The sequence below is a fragment of the Salvelinus alpinus genome, chromosome 7, assembly GCF_045679555.1.
Source record: "Salvelinus alpinus chromosome 7, SLU_Salpinus.1, whole genome shotgun sequence".
NCBI classification, from domain to species: domain Eukaryota; kingdom Metazoa; phylum Chordata; class Actinopteri; order Salmoniformes; family Salmonidae; genus Salvelinus; species Salvelinus alpinus.
In genome coordinates, this window is record NC_092092.1 from 70,547,925 (window position 1) to 70,568,478 (window position 20,554).

Genomic DNA, 20,554 nt, shown 5'->3' on the forward strand with positions numbered 1-20,554 from the left:
GGTAATAGATCTTAAAGCACCATGATACACTGTGTCCAGAGTTTAAGGTACTTGCTGAGGCCTGCATATAGACAATATCACCATAATCCAGCACTGATATAAAAAAAAGTGCTTTGAACAAGATATTTTCTGACTAACATTGAAAAGCAAGATTTGTGCCTGAAATAGAAACCCAATTTCAACTTCAGTTTCTTGTTCAAGTTTATTTTATTTTTTATTTATTTAACACATCGTGGTAGCAACACAACATAACAACAACATGGTAGCGACACAACATGGTAGCAGCACAAAACATGGTACATACATTATTGGGCACAGACAACAGCACAAAGGGCAAGAAGGTAGAGAAAACAATACATCAGGCAAAGCAGCCACAACTGTCAGTAAGAGTGTCCATGATTGAGTCTTTGAATGAAGAGATAAAACTGTCCAGTTTGAGTGTTTGTTGCAGCTCGTTCCAGTCGCTAGCTGCAGCGAACTGAAAAGATGAGCGACTCAGGGATGTGTGCGCTTTGGGGACCTTTAACAGAATGTGACTGGCAGAACGGGTGTTGTATGTGGAGGATGAGGGCTGCAGTAGATATCTTCAGATAGGGTGGAGTGAGGCCTAAGAGGGTTTTTATAAATAAGCATCAGCATAAATAAGCATCATCAACCAGTGGGTCTTGCGATGGGTATACAGAGATGACCAGTTTACAGAGGAGTATAGAGTGCAGTGATGTGTCCTATAAGGAGCATTGGTGGCAAATCTGATGAACGAATGCTAAAGAACATCTAGCCGCTCGAGAGCACCCTTACCTGCCGATCTATAAATTATGTCTCCGTAATCTAGCATGGGTAGGATGGTCATCTGAATCAGGGTTAGTTTGGCAGCTGGGGTGATTTAACTTTAGCCTGCAGCTTTGATATGTGCTGAGAGGACAGTCTACCGTCTAGCCGTACTCCCAAGTACTTGTATGAGGTGACTACCTAAAGCTCTAAACCTTAGTAATCACACCTGTGGGGAGAGGGGCATTCTTTTTATCAAACCACATGACCTTTGTTTTAGAGTTGTTCAGAACAAGGTTAAAGACAGAGAAAGCTTGTTGGACACTAAGAAAGCTTTGATGTAGAGCATTTTTTTTCTCTTCTTTTTAAGAAAAATACATTTTACCCCCGTTTCTCCCCAATTTTCGTAGTATCCAATCGCTAGTAATTACTTTCTTGTCTCATCGCTACAACTCCCGTACGGGCTCGGGAGAGACGAAGGTCGAAAGCCATGCGTCCTCCGAAGCACAACCCAACCAAGCCGCATTGCTTCTTAACACAGCGCGCCTCCAACCCGGAAGCCAGCCGCACCAATGTGTCGCAGGAAACACCGTGTACCTGGCCCTCTTGGTTAGCGCGCACTGCGCCCGGCCCGCCACAGGAGTCGCTGGAGCGCGATGAGACAAGGATATCCCTACCGGCCAAACCCTCCCTAACCCGGACGACGCTAGGCCAATTGTGCGTCGCCCCACGGACCTCCCGGTCGCGGCCGGCTGCGACAGAGCCTGGGCGCGAACCCAGAGCCTCTGGTGGCGCAGCTAGCGCTGCGATGCAGTGCCCTAGACCACTGTGCCACCCGGGAGGCCCTTGATGTAGAGCTTTTAACACAAAATCCGGGGAGGGGCCAGCTGAGTATAAGACTGTATCATCTGCATATAAATGGATGAGAGAGCTTCCTACTGCCTGAGCTATGTTGTTGATGTAAATTGAGAAGAGCGTGGGGCCTAGGATTGAGCCTTGGTGTACTCCCTTGGTGGCAGGCAGTGGCTGAGACAGCAGATGTTCTGACTTTATACTCTGCACTTTTTGAGAGAGGTAGTTAGCAAACCAGGCCAAAGACCCCTCAGAGTCACCAATACTCCTTAGCCGGCCCACAAGAATGGAATGGTCTACCGTATCAAAAGCTTTGGCCAAGTCAATAAAAATAGCAGCACAACATTTCTTAGAGTCAAGGGCAATGGTGACATCATTGAGGACCTTAAGGTTGCAGTGACACATCCATAACCTGAGCGGAAACCAGATTGCAAACCCAAGAGAATACTATAGATATCAAGAAAGCCAGTGAGTTGATTATTGACAAGTTTTTCCAACACTTTTGATAAACAGGGTAAAATAGAAATATGTCTATAACAGTTAGGATCAGCTTGATCGCCCCCTTTAAATAAAGGACGAACCGTGGCTGCCTTCCAAGCAATGGGAACCTCCCCAGAAAGGAGAGACAGTTTAAAAAGTTCAGTGATAGGCTTAGCGATGATAGGGGCAGCACCCTTAAAGAAGAAAGGATCTAAGCCATCTGACCCAAATGTTTTTTTGGGGTCAAGTTTAAGGAGCTCCTTTAGCACCTCGGACTCAGTGACTGCCTGCAGGGAGAAACTTTGTAGCGAGGCAGGGGAAAAAGAGGGAGAAGCATCGTGGATAGTCGATAAGATAAGGAAATGTTGGACGGGCAAGGAGGCATGGCTGAGTCAAATAGGAATCCTGACTTAATGAAGTGGTGATTTAAGAGCTCAGCCATGTGCTTATTGTCAGTAACAACCACATATTCAACATTAAGGGACATGGGAAGCTGTGAGGAGGAGGGTTTATTCTCCAGAACTGTTTAAAACTGCTGTTTAAAACCATATTCCAGAACTTCTTGGGGTTAGACCCACAGAGAGAGAACTGCTCCTTAAAGTAACTCACTTTGGCCTTCTGGATAGCCTGAATGAGAGCCAGTCAGACTGAGTATCAATGTGCTGTTTAAAATTGAACTTTTCATCTAACCAAATCCCAAGATACTTATAGGAGTTGACCCTATCAATTTGCTGGCCTTTTATTGTTAAAATCTGCAAGTGACTCCATCTTTAGATGCGCTAGAATAAATAATTGTGTTATCAGCATACAGATGGAGATTTGCAGAGTCAGAGGTCTTCCCTATATCATGTATGTACAGTGTAAAAAGGATCAGACCCCTGGGGAACTCCTTTTGTAAGCCTTCGAAACTCAGATATCATACCCTCCTGTGCTACACACTGTGTTCTGTCAGAAAGGTAGTTCTGGAACCAATCCAATGCATCAACACTTAAACCAACCTTTTTTCATCTATGCAACAGCAGGGCTTGGTCAACAGTCAACAGTGTCCAAGGCCTGTTGACTGTCCAACAGGCCTTGGACAGGCCTGTTGACTGTCCATAATGAGCTTTCATTACTGACATCCCTGAAAAAAGCTTGCCCTCCCTAGTGTGTGTGTGTGTGCGTGTGTGTATTACTATGGTTGTCTACATACAGTATGCCTTTACTGTATGTTTTTCAGTGATATATAATGTTCTGTGAACAACCCCCTGGGTGGTGATATATATAATGTTCTGTGAACAACCCCCTGGGTGGTGATATATATAATGTTCTGTGAACAACCCCCTGGGTGGTGATATATATAATGTTCTGTGAACAACCCCCTGGGTGGTGATATATATAATGTTCTGTGAACAACCCCCTGGGTGGTGATATATATAATGTTCTGTGAACAACCTCCTGGGTGGTGATATATATAATGTTCTGTGAACAACCCCCTGGGTGGTGATATATATAATGTTCTGTGAACAACCCCCTGGGTGGTTATATATATAATGTTCTGTGAACAACCCCCTGGGTGGTGATATATATAATGTTCTGTGAACAACCCCCTGGGTGGTGATATATATAATGTTCTGTGAACAACCCCCTGGGTGGTGTTATATATAATGTTCTGTGAACAACCCCCTGGGTGGTGATATATATAATGTTCTGTGAACAACCTCCTGGGTGGTGATATATATAATGTTCTGTGAACAACCCCCTGGGTGGTGATATATATAATGTTCTGTGAACAACCCCCTTGGTGGTGATATATATAATGTTCTGTGAACAACCCCCTTGGTGGTGATATATATAATGTTCTGTGAACAACCTCCTGGGTGGTTATATATATAATGTTCTGTGAACAACCCCCTGGGTGGTGATATATATAATGTTCTGTGAACAACCACCTGGGTGGTTATATATATAATGTTCTGTGAACAACCCCCTGGGTGGTGATATATATAATGTTCTGTGAACAACCCCCTTGGTGGTGATATATATAATGTTCTGTGAACAACCCCCTGGGTGGTGATATATATAATGTTCTGTGAACAACCCCCTGGGTGGTGATATATATAATGTTCTGTGAACAACCCCCTGGGTGGTTATATACAGTGCATTCAGAAAGTATTCAGACCCCTTGACTTTTTCAACATTTTGTTACATTACAGCCTTATCCAAGAATTGATTTACTAAAACAAATACCACATCAATCTACACACAAAACCCCATAATGAAAAACCAAAAGCAGATTAAAATAAAATAAAGAAATACCTTATTTACTTAAGTATTCAGACCCTTTGCTATGAGACTCGAAATTAAGCTCCGGTGCATCCTGTTTCCATTGATCATCCTTGAGATGTTTAACCAACCTGATTGGAGTCCACCTGTGGTAAATTCAATTGTTTGGACATGATTTGGAAAGTCACTCACCTGTCTATATAAGTTCCCACATTTGACAGTGCATGTCAGAGCAAAAACTAAACCGAAGCAATTGTCCGTAGAGCTCCGAGACAGGATTGTGTCGAGGCACAGATCTGGGGAAGGATACCAAAACATTTCTGCAGCATTGAAGGTCCCCAAGAACACAGTGGTCTCCATCATTCTTAAATGGAAGAAGTTTGGAACCACCACGACTCTTCCTGGAGCTGACCACCCGGCCAAACTGAGTAATCGGGGGAGAAGGGCCTTGGTCTGGGAGGTGACCAAGAACCCAATAGTCACTCTGACAGAGCTCTAGAGTTCCTCTGTGGAGATGGGAGAAACTTCCAGAAGGACAAACATCTCTGTAGCACTCCACCAATCAGGCCTTTATGGTAGAGCGGCATGACAGCCAAAAGACACCTAAAGACTCTCAGACCATGAGAAACAAGATTCTCTGGTCTGATGAAACCAAGATTGAACTCTTTGGCCTGAATGCCAAGCGTAACGTCTGGAGGAAACCTGGCACCATCCCTACTGTGAAGCATGGTGGTGGCAGTATCATGCTGTGGGGATGTTTTTCAGTGGCAGGGACTGGGAGACTAGTCAAGATTGAGGGAAAGATGAACGGAGCAAAGTACAGAGAGATCCTTGATTAAAAACTGCTCCGATCGAACATCACTGGAGAGACCTAAAAAAAGCTGTGCAGCAACGCTCCCCATCCAACCTGACAGAGCTTGAGAAGATCTGCACAGAAGAATGGGAGAAACTCCCCAAATACAAGGTGTGCCAAGCTTGTAGGGTCATACCAAGAAGACTAGAGGCTGTAATCGCTGCCAAATGAGCTTCAACAAAGTACTGAGTAAAGGGTCTGATACTTTGGTGTATTGTGTGTATATTGATGAGGGGGAAAAAACGATTTAATACATTTTAGAATAAGGCTGTAACTTAATAAAATGTGGAAAAAGTCAAGGGGTCTGAATACTTTCCCAATGCGCTGTATATAATGCTCTGTGAACAACCCCCTGGGTGGTGATATAGGAGACAGTGTGACTCTCCTCTTCCTACCCTTCAGGCTGCGTCCTACCAGTCCAGTGCTCACACACACACAGACACACACACACACACCAGCACTTCCCGTTCAGACGTCCTCTCAGTGTCCTCATCACAGCGCGACTCCATCCATCACCATTACTGTCTCCCCTCTGTGACATCACTACCTCGCTAGTCCCAATCACTGCTGGCTGCCTCCCTACTGGCCTCCTGGTAGAGAGGGCACGAGGCGGAGGAGGGCACGAGGCGGAGGAGGGCTGGTGGCAGGCAGGGGTGGGGGGGTTGGTGGCAGGGAGGCCACGAGGCAAAGGGGGGTTGGTGGGGGGGATTATGACTGGAGCCTGTTTAGGGGGTTAACAGCTCATCTGCAAGGAGGGAGGGAGCGAGGGAGGGAGGGAGGGACAGCTGCTGCCAGCCCAGGAGTTTAATGGGGACTGCAGTTTCCTTCCTTCCTCTTGAGTCTCTGCTTTCACCTGCAGTGTTCCTGCACCAACCACCCTCCTCCTCGTCCCATCCTCCCCGCCAACTCCCCTCCTCCCATCCTCTACTCCACCCCCCTCCTCCTCCCCTCATCCTTCCATCCTCCCCTCCTCCACCAACACGCCATGAAGTGTTATTAGATGGGAGGGAGAGGGCACAGCAGAGGACATTTACAATACATTGAATTACATTTTACAACAAGATAAATAGATAATGTTATATATAGGCTTGTTGTAAAGAGGCCAGAAATTAGAGTTTAAGTATTTTAAAGGGGCAATCTGCAGTTCCCTTTATCCTTTTTGGACAGCTGAATTAATGAAATGTACACATTGATTCTTGAAGATTATAACTTAGAAATGCCTCATGATCTTAGTTCAACACACAAGCTTGGCCCAGCATCGTCCTGGTTTGGCCGGGGTAGGCCGTCATTGTAAATAAGAATTTGTTCTTAACTGACTTGCCTAATAAAATAAATAAGCAGTGTAGTGGAACCTACATTTGGAATGTTGAGCCAGCATCTGGGTGGCAGGTAGTCTATCAGTTAGAGTGTTGAGCCACTAACCCAAAGGTCGCTGGTTTGAATACCTGAGCCGACAAGGTGACAAATCGGTTGATGTGCCCTTGAGAAAGGCACTTAAGCCTAATTTGCTCCAGGGGCGCTGTACTACTATGGCTGACCCTGTAAAACAACACATTTCACTGCATCTCTCCAAGTCTAATGAGGTCACATAGTGGCTTTGCTGGTCTCTGCTCTCCTTCTCTACTACACAACATGGTGTGGGTGTCTCCCTCCCTCAATTAGTCACATGGTTTGAGATGTTTGTCCTTTGAAAAGCTGCTTACTTGGTAGACTGAAAACATACCAGATGTTGGATCTTAATTTTACCTCTTTTTGTCGCAGGAGGAAAATAATCCTGCAGCAGGAGGATTTTAATAGCTGAAGAAATATTTAGAATCGCAGCTGGAAGCAGTGTTTGTATGCAATGCAGTACCATACCTACATCGGTATGGTACCACGGTCCCGTGTGGCTCAGTTGGTAGAGCATGGCGCTTGCAACGCCAGGGTTGTGGGTTCATTCCCCACGGGGGGACCAGGATGAATATGTATGAACTTTCCAATTTGTAAGTCGCTCTGGATAAGAGCGTCTGCTAAATGACTTAAATGTAAATGTAAATGTACATTGTAACTCATGTAGGTTATGTGCAGGCTACAGCGCGTCTCGTGTTAATTTTTATGTAGATTATAATAAATTGACATATTTGTAGGGGGTACAGTACCAGTCAAGTTTGGACACACTTACTCATTCCAGGGTTTTTCTTTATTTTTCTATTTTCTTTATTGTAGACATCAAAACTATGTAATAACATTTATGGACTCATGTAGTAACCAAAATAGTGTTAAACAAATCAAAATGTATTTTAGATTTTAGATTCTTCAAAGTAGCCCCCCTTTGCATTGATGACAGCTTTGCTCACTCTTGGCATGTTTTTCCAGACTGAAAATGTTTTATTGCTTCACAAAGTTCCTCTTCTGTAAATTTGCCTTCACACTGTTCTTTCTGTAAATTTGTTAATTTTACATTATTATTATTATTAGGAAATCAATCCTTACATGTAACATCATTCAGTAGAAATAGAGGAGACTGAAAAGAAAACATGTGCTTAAAATATTTAGCTTCCTCTTTCAAAATAATATTTGGTGAATCATGGATAACTCCATCATTTTTGACGAGTTTCTGTAAATTCTTTTTGGTAGAATTTCTGTGTTGAAGATTCAAGAATTTTTTTAATTTTTCCCCATTTTCCATCCAATTCGCTGTATTTTTGTAATACATTACACTTGATCATTCTTGAATAAATACCTCCATTTCTTTTTGTTTTTCCTCTAACCTTTTTTGTGCCTCTATAGTACAGTTTCCATTACCATCTACCTGCTCTGTTACTTCCTCTATTTCCTTTATTATTCAAATCCCTTTTGACCTAAACTGCTTTTGTTTTAATGATGAGTGTTGTATTGAATGGCCCCTAAAAGTACATTTGAAAGTGTCCCATACAATAAGGGGATCTGCTGTACCTATGTTGTACAAAAAAAAGTAAATTCTGAATTATTTTGTCTTAGTTAAGAAAACATCATCCAATAGGCTTTCCCCGTCCACGTGGAAATTCTGTAAGAGTTATATGGAGGCCAATTAGATGGTGGTCCGATCACATTCAGTCTCCTATTAATACTTTTTAAAACTTTTGATGCAAGAATGAGACTAGGAGGTAATCAAGACGGCTAGCTTGATTAAGCCTCCTCCATGTATATCTCACTAGGTCAGGGTTTTTTAACCTCCATATATCCACTAGTTCTAATGTATCCATGATCTTTGTAATCTCCTTAAGTGCTTGAGGGTGATAGTTTGTAGAATGATTTCCTTTACGATCCACTGAGGTACTTAAAACCGTATTATAATCTCCCACTGTTATAATAGATTATTTTGTTGCTTGTGAGCTCAATAGATTATTATATTTTTGAAAAAGTGTGGATCATCATTATTTGGCCCATATAGATGAATTAGCCAGATCTGTTTTTGGTTCAATAGCATATTTAAAAGGATCCATCTTCCTTGCGGATCTGTTTGCACAGTTTGCACAATCACCCCTTTTGAGTTTCTTTGCCCATGACAAAAATATATTTTTCCCTCCCAGTCCTTTTTCCACCCAACCTCATCTAGATTTGTAGAATGAGTTTCCTGTAAACAATAGATATTATATTCTTTCTCATTTAGCCATGTAAAAATATATATTCTTTTTTTATAATCTGCTAAACCATTGCAATTATAACTTGCTATACTTATTTCCCCACTTACCATAATGATACCCATGTTTCAATTATACTTACTACAACCAATGTTTGTAAACTTACCATTAAAAAGCACCATGATGATTAAGTGTCCGTATAGCTGTTACATAATATTTGCACTGTTTAGCATACTGTAGCTGCAACTTTGTAAACCTCCAATTGTTCTAATATTCCACCCCCAAATAACCAAATAACATGGAAAAAAGTCTGAAAAAAATAGTAACAATAATAGATAATATAAATAGACAGCACAATCTAATACATGCCTGCTCATATTTGAAAGTCCTAGCAAGGCTATAAGCATGTCAGCCCAGCCTGCTCACTTCATTGGATTCAATTGTTCGTAATTTTTTTTAAATAATAATAATTTAAAAAGAGAAAACAACCTAAATATATCAGAAGACCAGTCCCTTTTTTATGTCCATTACACGCAAAACATACAGTGGGGCAAAAAAGTATTTAGTCAGCCACCAATTGTGCAAGTTCTCCCACTTAAAAAGATGAGAGAGGCCTGTAATTTTCATCATAGGTACACTTCAACTATGATAGACAAAATGAGAAAATAAAATCACATTGTAGGATTTTTAATGAATTTATTTGCAAATTATGGTGGAAAATAAGTATTTGGTCACCTACAAACAAGCAAGATTTCTGGCTCTCACAGACCTGTAACTTCTTCTTTAAGAGGCTCCTCTGTCCTCCACTCGTTACCTATATTAATGGCACCTGTTTGAACTTGTTATCAGTATAAAAGACACCTGTCCACAACCTCAAACAGTCACACTCCAAACTCCACTATGGCCAAGACCAAAGAGCTGTCAAAGGACACCAGAAACAAAATTGTAGACCTGCACCAGGCTGGGAAGACTGAATCTGCAATAGGTAAGCAGCTTGGTTTGAAGAAATCAACTGTGGGAGCAATTATTAGGAAATGGAAGACATACAAGACCACTGATAATCTCCCTTGATCTGGGGCTCCACGCAAGATCTCACCCCGTGGGGTCAAAATGATCACAAGAACGGTGAGCAAAAATCCCAGAACCACACGGGGGGACCAAGTGAATGACATGCAGAGAGCTGGGACCAAAGTAACAAAGCCTACCATCAGTAACACACTACGCCGCCAGGGACTCAAATCCTGCAGTGTCCCCCTGCTTAAGCCAGTACATGTCCAGGCCCGTCTGAAGTTTGCTAGAGAGCATGTGGATGATCCAGAAGAAGATTGGGAGAATGCCATATGGTTAGATGAAACCAAAATATAACTTTTTGGTAAAAACTCAACTCGTCGTGTTTGGAGGACAAAAAATGCTGAGTTGCATCCAAAGAACACCATACCTACTGTGAAGCATGGGGGTGGAAACATCATGCTTTGGGGCTGTTTTTCTGCAAAGGGACCAGGACGACTGATCCGTGTAAAGGAAAGAATGAATGGGGCCATGTATCGTGAGATTTTGAGTGAAAACCTCCTTCCATCAGCAAGGGCATTGAAGATGAAACGTGGCTGGGTCTTTCAGCATGACAATGATCCCAAACACACCGCCCGGGCAACGAAGGAGTGGCTTCGTAAGAAGCATTTCAAGGTCCTGGAGTGGCCTAGCCAGTCTCCAGATCTCAACCCCATAGAAAATCTTTGGAGGGAGTTTAAAGTCCGTGTTGCCCAGCAACAGCCCCAAAACATCACTGCTCTAGAGGAGATCTGCATGGAGGAATGGGCCAAAATACCAGCAACAGTGTGTGAAAACCTTGTGAAGACTTACAGAAAACGTTTGACCTTTGTCATTGCCAACAAAGGGTATATAACAACGTATTGAGATAAACTTTTGTTATTGACCAAATACTTATTTTCCACCATAATTTGCAAATAAATTCATAAAAAATCCTACAATGTGATTTTCTGGATTTTTTCTTCTCATTTTGTCTGTCATAGTTGAAGTGTACCTATGATGAAAATTACAGGCCTCTCTCATCTTTTTAAGTGGGAGAACTTGCACAATTGGTGGCTGACTAAATACTTTTTTGCCCCAATGTATTTCATATAGTCCTCATTATATCCTGTTGTATTCTGACAAAAAAGGAAGAAGGAAAGAGGAACATAGATTCTAACGGCTGCTAATGACTGGAAGTAAAAATGTGTCTTGGGCATCACATTATATCCTGTTGTATCGTGCCATGGCTGTGCCAGAGCCGACCGCAAGCCAAACCTGGGCACTACCTTATGGGAAGGCATACTCAAGTTCAACTGACAATCGTTTCCGACACAGCCACGGCACGACAGCCAAGAACACATTCAGTACTGACAATCCAGAGCGAGTATACCCACCCTCTCTCCACCCTTATTCCAGGGTTATTGCTCTATCACCTTGGCTGTTTTACACCTAGGTCTATATCATTAGGATCAAGAATATAAAAGGCAGCATAAATAGCTTATATAGAAATATATAATATACTTTTCTCTCGCTTAGAGAAGTTCTTCCATAAGCCAATTATTGTATTAGTTCTACCGTTAACTTGAATCACTTTATCCCAGTGTTAACCAGCCCACACACACTAGAGACAACAACCCATTTGCCAGTGTGTATCGGAAGAATAATCATAATTTAAATTTTTTATATTGAGATTTATTTTTTAAATGTAAAAGGGTAATGCCAATTATTTTAGGATTGTATAGGCCCATTCCAATAGAAAACTTGGGCAGGTTTATAACTATATAATCCTTTATCCTAGCCCTATAATACATCTATTCATATTTATTAAGTTTATCTTAAAAGCTAATCATTCCGATTCACATCAGCGAACAAGGGCCACACTTATATAACAGCTTTTAAGTCATAATATATCCAACTTATACAATTAGTACATATCATATTAAACAAAAAAAAAATACCTTGGTATTTCTAATGTACAGTATTCAAATTAAATACATTAAAAAATCATTTTAAAAAAACAGGTCAGCGTTACCCATTCTCGCCTTCCCCTAAATCAAAACCTCATTATACCCATTCTGCATTACCATAAATCCAACCTTATTTTAAGTCCACATAGTCCACGGTTCCATAATGCATGAATAAAAACAAAAATAAAGTTGTTCATGCAAAAAAAAGTTTTGAATCTATGAATCCATATTTGAACTGTATAATGCAGTGCATATATGTACCCGGGACCACTTCAACAGGAGGTAGCTACACTCACAGCCACGTTGTAATCTTCCAGTCCTTGAACATTTGATTATTTACATATCATGTATCGACCACTAGACGAACATTCTGCTTCTCTGCTCGGAGCCTTTTGAAAGTGGAGTACAGGGCACGTCGTCTCTCCACTCTCTCCACTACGTCTCTCCACTGTTCTTCAATTCCCTACCCTGTTGTAACAAGGCAATCTTCATTTTGTAGTGGATTAGCATAGCTACGATCGGACAGGGCCTTCCCTCTGCTCTGCCACCAAAACGGTGAGCTCTTTGAAAATCAATTGTTTCCACCTGTTTGTCCGTCATTTTGAGATTACGTTTCATGTAATTTTGAGATTACGTTTCATGTAACACCTTGACTTTTTCCTCCGTTGATTGATAGTTTTCGTTTTCATCCTCCTTCCCGTTATAACAATATTATTTCTCATACTTCTGCACTTTAGATCAAGTAATTTGGTTTTCATTATCATACCGTAGCCTCTCTTTTAGGGAGTCCAGGGTAGTTTTCAATATCTTATTTTCCGCTCGTTTTTCTTCCATCATATTATTACTGTAATCCATTCCTGTTTTTAAGGCCTCAACCTCCCCCAGTAGGCCAGGCAATAGATCCAGTTTTTTTAACTGCTCGTTCATGCTTGTAAGCCATGCTCTATCTTCTGGAGACAGAGTTATTAAAACGTCCCCCTCCAATGTTAAGTTTGGAATTTTAGACGCCGACTTTCCTCCCGTTTCGCTCGCAGAACTCGATGAAAGGTATTTTCTTGTTCGCTTCGATGTATCCGTTTCTTTTTCAAGCATATCAATAAATAGTTCCAGATTCTCTATATTATCCAGAATGTTTGTTTCGTAGTTATCATCTCATCCTCAATTTTTGTGATTAAGTCATGGGACAAGCTGTGCCTACGACATCATCAATTCATAGTTTTCTTAGTGCTTGCTAGAGCAATGTGAATATAAAAAAAATTAAAATAGGTTTTGTCGTGCCCTCTTCACGACTGTCTTGGTGTGCTTGGACCATGTTAGTTTGTTGGTGATGTGGACGCCAAGGCTCTCAACCTGCTCCACTACAGCCCTGTCGATGAGAATGGGGGCTTGCTCGGTCCTCCTTTTCCTGTAGTCCACAATCATCTCCTTTGTCTGGATCATGTTGAGGGAGAGGTTGTTGTCCTTGCACCACATGGTCAGGTCTCAGCCTATAGGGAGGAGGTCAGTCTCATCATTGTCGGTGATCAGGCCTACCACTTTTGTGTCATCAGCAAACTTAATGATGGTGTTGGAGTTGTGCCTGGCCGTGCAGTCATGAGTGAACAGGGAGTACAGGAGTAGGCTGAGCACGCACCCCTGAGGGGCCACCGTGTTGAGGATCAGCGTGGCGGATGTGTTGTTACCTACCCTTACCACCTGGGGCCGCCCGTCAGGAAGTCCAGGATCCAGTTGCAGAGGGAGGTGTTTAGTCCAAGGGTCCTTAGCTTAGTGATGAGCTTTGAGGGCACTATGGTGTTGTACGCTGAGCTGTAGTCAATGAATAGCATTCTTACATACAGTGGGGCAAAAAAGTATTTAGTCAGCCACCAATTGTGCAAGTTCTCCCACTTAAAAAGATGAGAGAGGCCTGTAATTTTCATCATAGGTACACTTCAACTATGACAGACAAAATGAGGGAAAAAAATCCAGAAAATCACATTGTAGGATTTTTTATGAATTTATTTGCAAATTATGGTGGAAAATAAGTATTTGGTCAATAACAAAAGTTTATCTCAATACATTGTTATATACCCTTTGTTGGCAATGACAGAGGTCAAACGTTTTCTGTAAGTCTTCACAAGGTTTTCACACACTGTTGCTGGTATTTTGGCCCATTCCTCCATGCAGATCTCCTCTAGAGCAGTGATGTTTTGGGGCTGGGCAACACGGACTTTCAACAAAGATAATGGTGTTGATGTGAGCCATGACCAGCCTTTCAAAACATTTCATGTCTACAGTACAGGTCGGTAGTCATTTAGGCAGGTTACCTCAGTGTTCTTGGGCACAGGGACTATGGTGGTCTGCTAGAAACACGTTGGTATTACAGACTCGGTCATAGACAGGTTGAAAATGTCAGTGAAGACACTTGCAGTTGGTCAGCACATGCTCAGAGTACACATCCTGTTAATCCGTCTGGCCCTGCGGCCTTGTGAATGTTGACCTGTTTGAAGGTCTTAACTCACATCGGCTGTGGAGAGCGTGATCACACAGTCGTCCGGGAACAGCTGATGCTCTCATGCATGTTTCAGTGTTACTTGCCTCAAAGCGAACACAGAAGTTATTTAGCTCGTCTGGTAGGCTCGTGTCACTGGGCAGCTCTCGGCTGTGCTTCCTTTTGTAGTCTGTAATAGTTTGCAAGCCCTGCCACATCCGACAAGCTTCAGAGCCGGTGTAGTATGATTCGATCTTAATCCTGTATTGACGCTTTGCCTGTATGATAGTTCGTCGGAGGGCATAGCAGGATTTCTTATAAGCTTAAGGGTTAGAGTCCATCTATTTGAAAGCGGCAGCTCTACCCTTTAGCTCAGTGCGAATGTTGCCTGTAATCCATGGCTTCTGGTTAGGGTATGTACGTACAGTCACTGTGGGGACGGCGTCCTCAATGCACTCATTGATAAATCCAGTGACTAATGTGGTGTACTCCTCAATGCCATCGGAAGAATCCCGGAACATATTCCAGTCTGTGCTACCAAGGCAGTCCAGTAATTTATTAACCGAGTCACTGGTGCTTCCTGCTTCAAATTTTGCTTGTAAGCCGGAACCAGGAGGATAGAATTATGGTCAAACTTGCCAAATGGAGGGCGAGGGAGAGCTTTGTACGCATCTCTGTATGTGGAGTAAAGGTGGTCTAGATTTTTTTCCCCCTCTGGTTGCACAGTTAACATGCTGGTAAAAATTAGGTAAAACTGATTTAAGTTTCCCTGCATTAAAGTCCCCGGCCACTAGGAGCGCCACCTCTGGATGAGCGTTTTCCTGTTTGCTTATAGCGGTATACAGCTCATTGAGCGTGGTTTTAGTGCCAGCATCAGTCTGTGGTGGTATGTAGACAATTACAAAAAATACAGTTGAAAACTTTCTCGGTAGATAGTGTGGTCTACAGCTTATCATGAGATACTCTACCTCAGGCGAGAAAAACCTTGAGACTTCCTTAGATATTTTGCCCCAGCTGTTTACATATATGCATAGGCCCCCGCCCCGTGTCTTACCAGAGGCTGCTGTTCTGTCCTGCCGATGGAGTGTATAACCCGCAAGCTGTATGTTCTTAATGTTGTCGTTCGGCCACGATGACATTAAGCCCTGATCCCAATGACTTGACTGCCTCTGCATGGAGAGAAAGAGAACTGCTGATTTTCATGGAATCACGAAATTTCCTGACTCAGCAGGAAAATTCTCTGCGACAAAAGAGTGATCAAGTTAAGATCCGACATCTGCACTGGGTATATGGCTATAAGGTCTGGCCTGATTTAGGACCAGGGTGAGATTGTAGCATGTGTTTTCTGTACCCTGGATCTGTTCCAAATTGTATGCATAGAGCTCTGGTCAAAGTAGTGCCCTACTTAGGGAATAGGGTGTCAATTAGGACACCCTATTCCCCTAAGTTTACCCTTTGTCAGCGTTGTACCACGAACATAACTGCAAAGGTGAAAATAGTGAAACCTGGCAGACACACAACAGGCGCTATTTCAATAACACTTAATTTGTCAATTTAAAAAATGTTTTCCTTGAATACCAGGGTACATAGTGTAATTGTTACTAACATTTTAATTTGGTTCAGAGATAGTACTATGTCAATTAAGAGCTAGAATTAAATAGTAATTTCATTCCCTGCACTTTTTCTCTCAATGTCCTTGATACTCCCAGTTTGGCATATATTACAAAATAAAACACTCCAAATTAAGTTCTATGTTGGTGTTAATTACCCGGCATGTACTGTCTCTTATGACTTACTATCACGGCCTATATCACTATCTACTGTGTGATATTCAGTGTGGGATTTTCTATCTCAAAATGGGCTTTACTGAATTTCTATTTTATCCCATTTTTGAGCATTTACACCTCAAGTGATGCACTTCACTTCAAGGGGATTATCCCAAATGGCACCCTATTACTTATACTGTATAGTGCAAGCCCTATGTGCCCTGGTCAGAAGTAGTGCACTATATAGAGAATAGGGTGCCATTTGGGACGTACCCCAAGTGATAGAGCTTGAACAGCTTTTCCTCCTAAATGACATGGAGGTCTCCATCTTGTTGTCTTTATGGCTGTCCTGTCAGGGGAACCCCAGAGTGATTGATCCCCCAATCACATTACTCTCATCTTCCTGTCACTCCGGTTCATCTTTCCTAAATCTAAATAGCTAAGAGATGCCGCAATTCATCAGCTACGATGCACCACAACTCAGCTGCTCTCTCTTCTCTCCCCCTCCCCAGGGACGCTGCACGCGTGACAATTGTAAGTACCTGCACCCCCCTCCCCACCTCAAGACCCAGCTGGAGATCAACGGGAGAAACAACCTGATCCAGCAGAAGACAGCAGCGGCCATGTTGGCCCAACAGATGCAGTTCATGCTGCCAGGAGCCCAGTTGCAGCCCATAGTGAATAGCCCACACTACACAGTGAGTACTTCATGTATAGTCCATAGTATGTAGCCCACATTACACAGTGAGTACTTCATGTATAGTCCATAGTATGTAGCCCACACTACACAGTGAGTACTTCATGTATAGTCCATAGTATGTAGCCCACACTACAAAGTAAGTACTTCATGTATAGTCCATAGTATGTAGCCCACACTACACAGTGAGTACTTCATGTATAGTCCATAGTATGTAGCCCACACTACACAGTGAGTACTTCATGTATAGTCCATAGTATGTAGCCCACACTACACAGTGAGTACTTCATGTATAGTCCATAGTATGTAGCCCACACTACAAAGTGAGTACTTCATGTATAGTCCATAGTATGTAGCCCACACTACACAGTGAGTACTTCATGTATAGCCCATAGTATGTAGCCCTTCATGTATAGCCCATAGTATGTAGCCCACACTACAAAGTGAGTACTTCATGTATAGTCCATAGTATGTAGCCCACACTACACAGTGAGTACTTAATGTATAGTCCATAGTATGTAGCCCACACTGCAAAATGAGTACCTCATGTATAGTCCATAGTATGTAGCCCACCCTACACAGTGAGTACTTCATGTATAGCCCATAGTATGTAGCCCACACTACAAAGTGAGTACTTCATGTATAGTCCATAGTATGTAGCCCACACTACACAGTGAGTACTTCATGTATAGTCCATAGTATGTAGCCCACACTACACAGTGAGTACTTCATGTATAGTCCATAGTATGTAGCCCACAATGCAAAGTGAGTACTTCATGTATAGTCCATAGTATGTAGCCCACACTACACAGTATTTCATGTATAGTCCATAGTATGTAGCCTACACCAAACCATCCTCATTATTTAGTCAACACATTCGATTTACACAGTTATATTTCTCCATTCATCTACAGTTTGAACCATGGCTGTTCACAGGCTGTTTCTCTCTCTGATTTCCCCTCATTTCCTCCCTCTCTCCACCTCTCCTTCTCTCTCAGACTACGTTCCCTATGACTCCCAGTATGTCGTCCCTGGCCACCAGTCCCAGTATGGCGTTCAGCCCGTATCTGAGCCACATGGGTCCAGGGATGGGCCTGATGCCTGAGCTGCTACACCAGGCCCCCCTGCTGGTCCCAGGGAGCCCCACCGGCCTCCAGGTCATGGGCAACAGCAGCTCCCAGCAGAAACACATGCGGACAGACAAGCTGGAGGTATGTGTTGTTTGTGTCTTTGCCGTAGCCCAGTCTGTAGTAGAGAAATAGAATGATATAATAGAATCATTCTTGTTCTGTGGTCCAAACTCCTTCTCTGACTGTGCCAACCCCCCAACCCTAACACCACCCAGGTATGTCGTGAGTTCCAGAGGGGAAACTGCACGCGGGGCGAGGGCGACTGCCGCTACGCCCACCCTATGGAGGCAGCCATGGTGGACGGCAGTGAAAACTCAGTCATCGTCTGTATGGACTACATCAAGGGCCGCTGCTCCAGGGACAAGTGCAAGTACTTCCACCCCCCTGCCCACCTGCAGGCAAGGATTAAGGCCGCCCAGCACCAGGCCAGCCAAACCGCCAACGCCATGGTGAGTCATGGTAAACACTAGTGATGGGATAAATATTGATACAATTGCATATCGCAATATTATTTTGGTCAATATTATATCAATACTTTGAATTTACGTGTTTTTTGTGGGGGGTTTTGTATGTAGCGTTAGCTACTGCTAGTCGGCTGTACCTGAGCCAAAACTCTGGACTTTTTGTCCTATATCTTGTTCTCCATCTTATTTTTAAATAGGCAGCGCTAGCTAAAGGCTAGAGCTGCCGCTTTCAAGGGGCGGGACACTAATCCGGACGGTTATAAAAAATCCCGCTATGCCCTCAGACAAACCATCAAACAGGCAAAGCGTCAGTACAGGATTAAGATTGAATCCTACGACACCGGCTCTGATGTGGCAGGGCTTGAAACTATTACGGACTATAACGGGAAACCCAGCCGCAAGCTGCCCAGTGACGTGAGCCTACCAGACGAGCGAAATGCCTTTTACGTTCGCTTTGAGGCAAGCGACACTGAAGCATGCATGAGAGCACCAGTTGTCCTGGAGGACTATGTGATAACGCTCTTGGTAGCCGATGTGAGGAAGACCTTCAAACAGGTCAACATTCACAAGGCCGCGGGGCCAGAAGAATTACCAGGGCGTGTACTCAAAGCATGCGCGCACCAACTGGCAAGTGTCTTCACTGACATTTTCAATCTCTCCCTGACCGAGTCTGTAATACTTACATGTTTCAAGCAGACCACAATAGTCCCTGTGCCCAAGGAAGCTAAGGTAACCTGCCTAAATGATTACCGCCATGTAGCAATCACGTCGGTAGCCATGAAGTGCTTGGAGTGGAGCGGGTCAAGAGTTTCAAGTTCTTTGGTGTCCACATCACCAACGAACTATCATGGTCCAAACACACCAAGACAGTCGTGAAGAGGGCATGACAACACCCCCCATCACTGCGGCCAAGCTTCCTGCCATCCAGGACCTGTATACTAGGCAGTGTCAGAGGAAAGCCACAAAAATGGTCAAAACTCCAGTCACCCAAGTCATAGACTGTTCTCTCTGCTACCGCACAGCAAGCGATACCGGAGCGCCAAGTCTAGGACCAAAAGGCTCCTTAATAACAGCTTCTACCCCCAAGCCATAAGACTGCTGAACAATTAATCAAATGGCCACCCGGACTATTTACATTGACCCCCCCTCGCTGTTTATTATCTATGCGTAGTCACTTCACCCTTACCTACATGTACCTCGACTAACCTTCTACCCCCACATTGACTCGGTACCTGTAACCCCTGTATATAGCCTCATTATTGTTATTTTGTTGTTACTTTTTAAATAATTTTTAACTTTAGTTTATTTGGTAAATAGTTTCTTAACTATTTCTTGAACTGCACTGTTGGTTAAGTAAGCATTTCACGGTAAGGTCTACACTTGTTGTATTCGGCGCATGTGACAAATAAAGTTAGATTTCATTTTATTCAAATTTCAGCCGCATCTTTGGTCTGCATTGGTTCTTTGTAATCTGCGTTTATATTTTACAAAGGATGTATTTTCAGAGAGAGAGAGAGAGAGAGAATAGATTTCTTTTTTTAAGCATTTGTGGCATTTTTTTCTTGTTCATCTGCATTTGTTGGTCCTCTGGTCTGCTTCTAGGGGTTGATTGTTTGTCAGGCTTCACTCCCGTCAAGTTATATCATCATTCTCCTTTGTAATCCTTCATGTTTTTGCTTCTCTGTGGGTTGTTTCCTTCAACTTCACCTTCATCTATTCCCATTATGCATCACACCTCTCTCTCTCTCTCTCTCTCTCTCTCTCTCACCTCACCCCTATTTCCACTGGTTTACTGTCTGTGTCATTTGTTTGATCCTCATTGGTTGGCTGTCATCGTGGGCTCACTGCTTGGTGTGCTAACCCCGCCCCCAGCCTGTGGTATTTTGACCTTTTTATCACTATCTTTTCTGATTTCACTTTTATGTGTGTAAGTGTTTCTTCCATCATGTTAGGGTAGTAGGCTGGTGAGGTAAGGTTTTTATGTAATTCAAAGTACATACAGTTGAAGTCAGAAGTTTACATACAGCTTAGCCAAATACATTTAAACTCAGTTTTTCACAGTTCCTGACATTTAATCCTAGCACAAATTCCCTGTCTTAGATCAGTTAGGATCACCACTTTATTTTAAGAATGTGAAATGTCAGAATAATAGTAGAGAGAATGATTTATTTCAGCTTTTATTTATTTCATCACATTCCCAGTGGGTCAGAA

At 42.9% G+C, this 20,554-nt stretch overlaps 1 protein-coding gene across 11 annotated transcripts in view; it reads left to right on the forward strand.

Moving 5' to 3' along the window:
• mbnl3 (muscleblind-like splicing regulator 3) overlaps nt 1-20,554 on the forward strand; it is a 90,099-nt gene that overhangs the window by 44,401 nt on the left and 25,144 nt on the right. For all 11 annotated transcript variants that reach the window (XR_011676250.1, XM_071411485.1, XM_071411478.1 and 8 more), the window contains 3 exons: nt 16,565-16,750; nt 17,748-17,960; nt 18,095-18,328. Coding sequence is in view for 10 of the 11 variants with exons in the window: in XM_071411485.1 (XP_071267586.1) it covers nt 16,565-16,750; nt 17,748-17,960; nt 18,095-18,328 (633 nt within the window). In the remaining variant the exon portion in view is untranslated. The remainder of the gene's footprint in view (nt 1-16,564; nt 16,751-17,747; nt 17,961-18,094; nt 18,329-20,554) is intronic.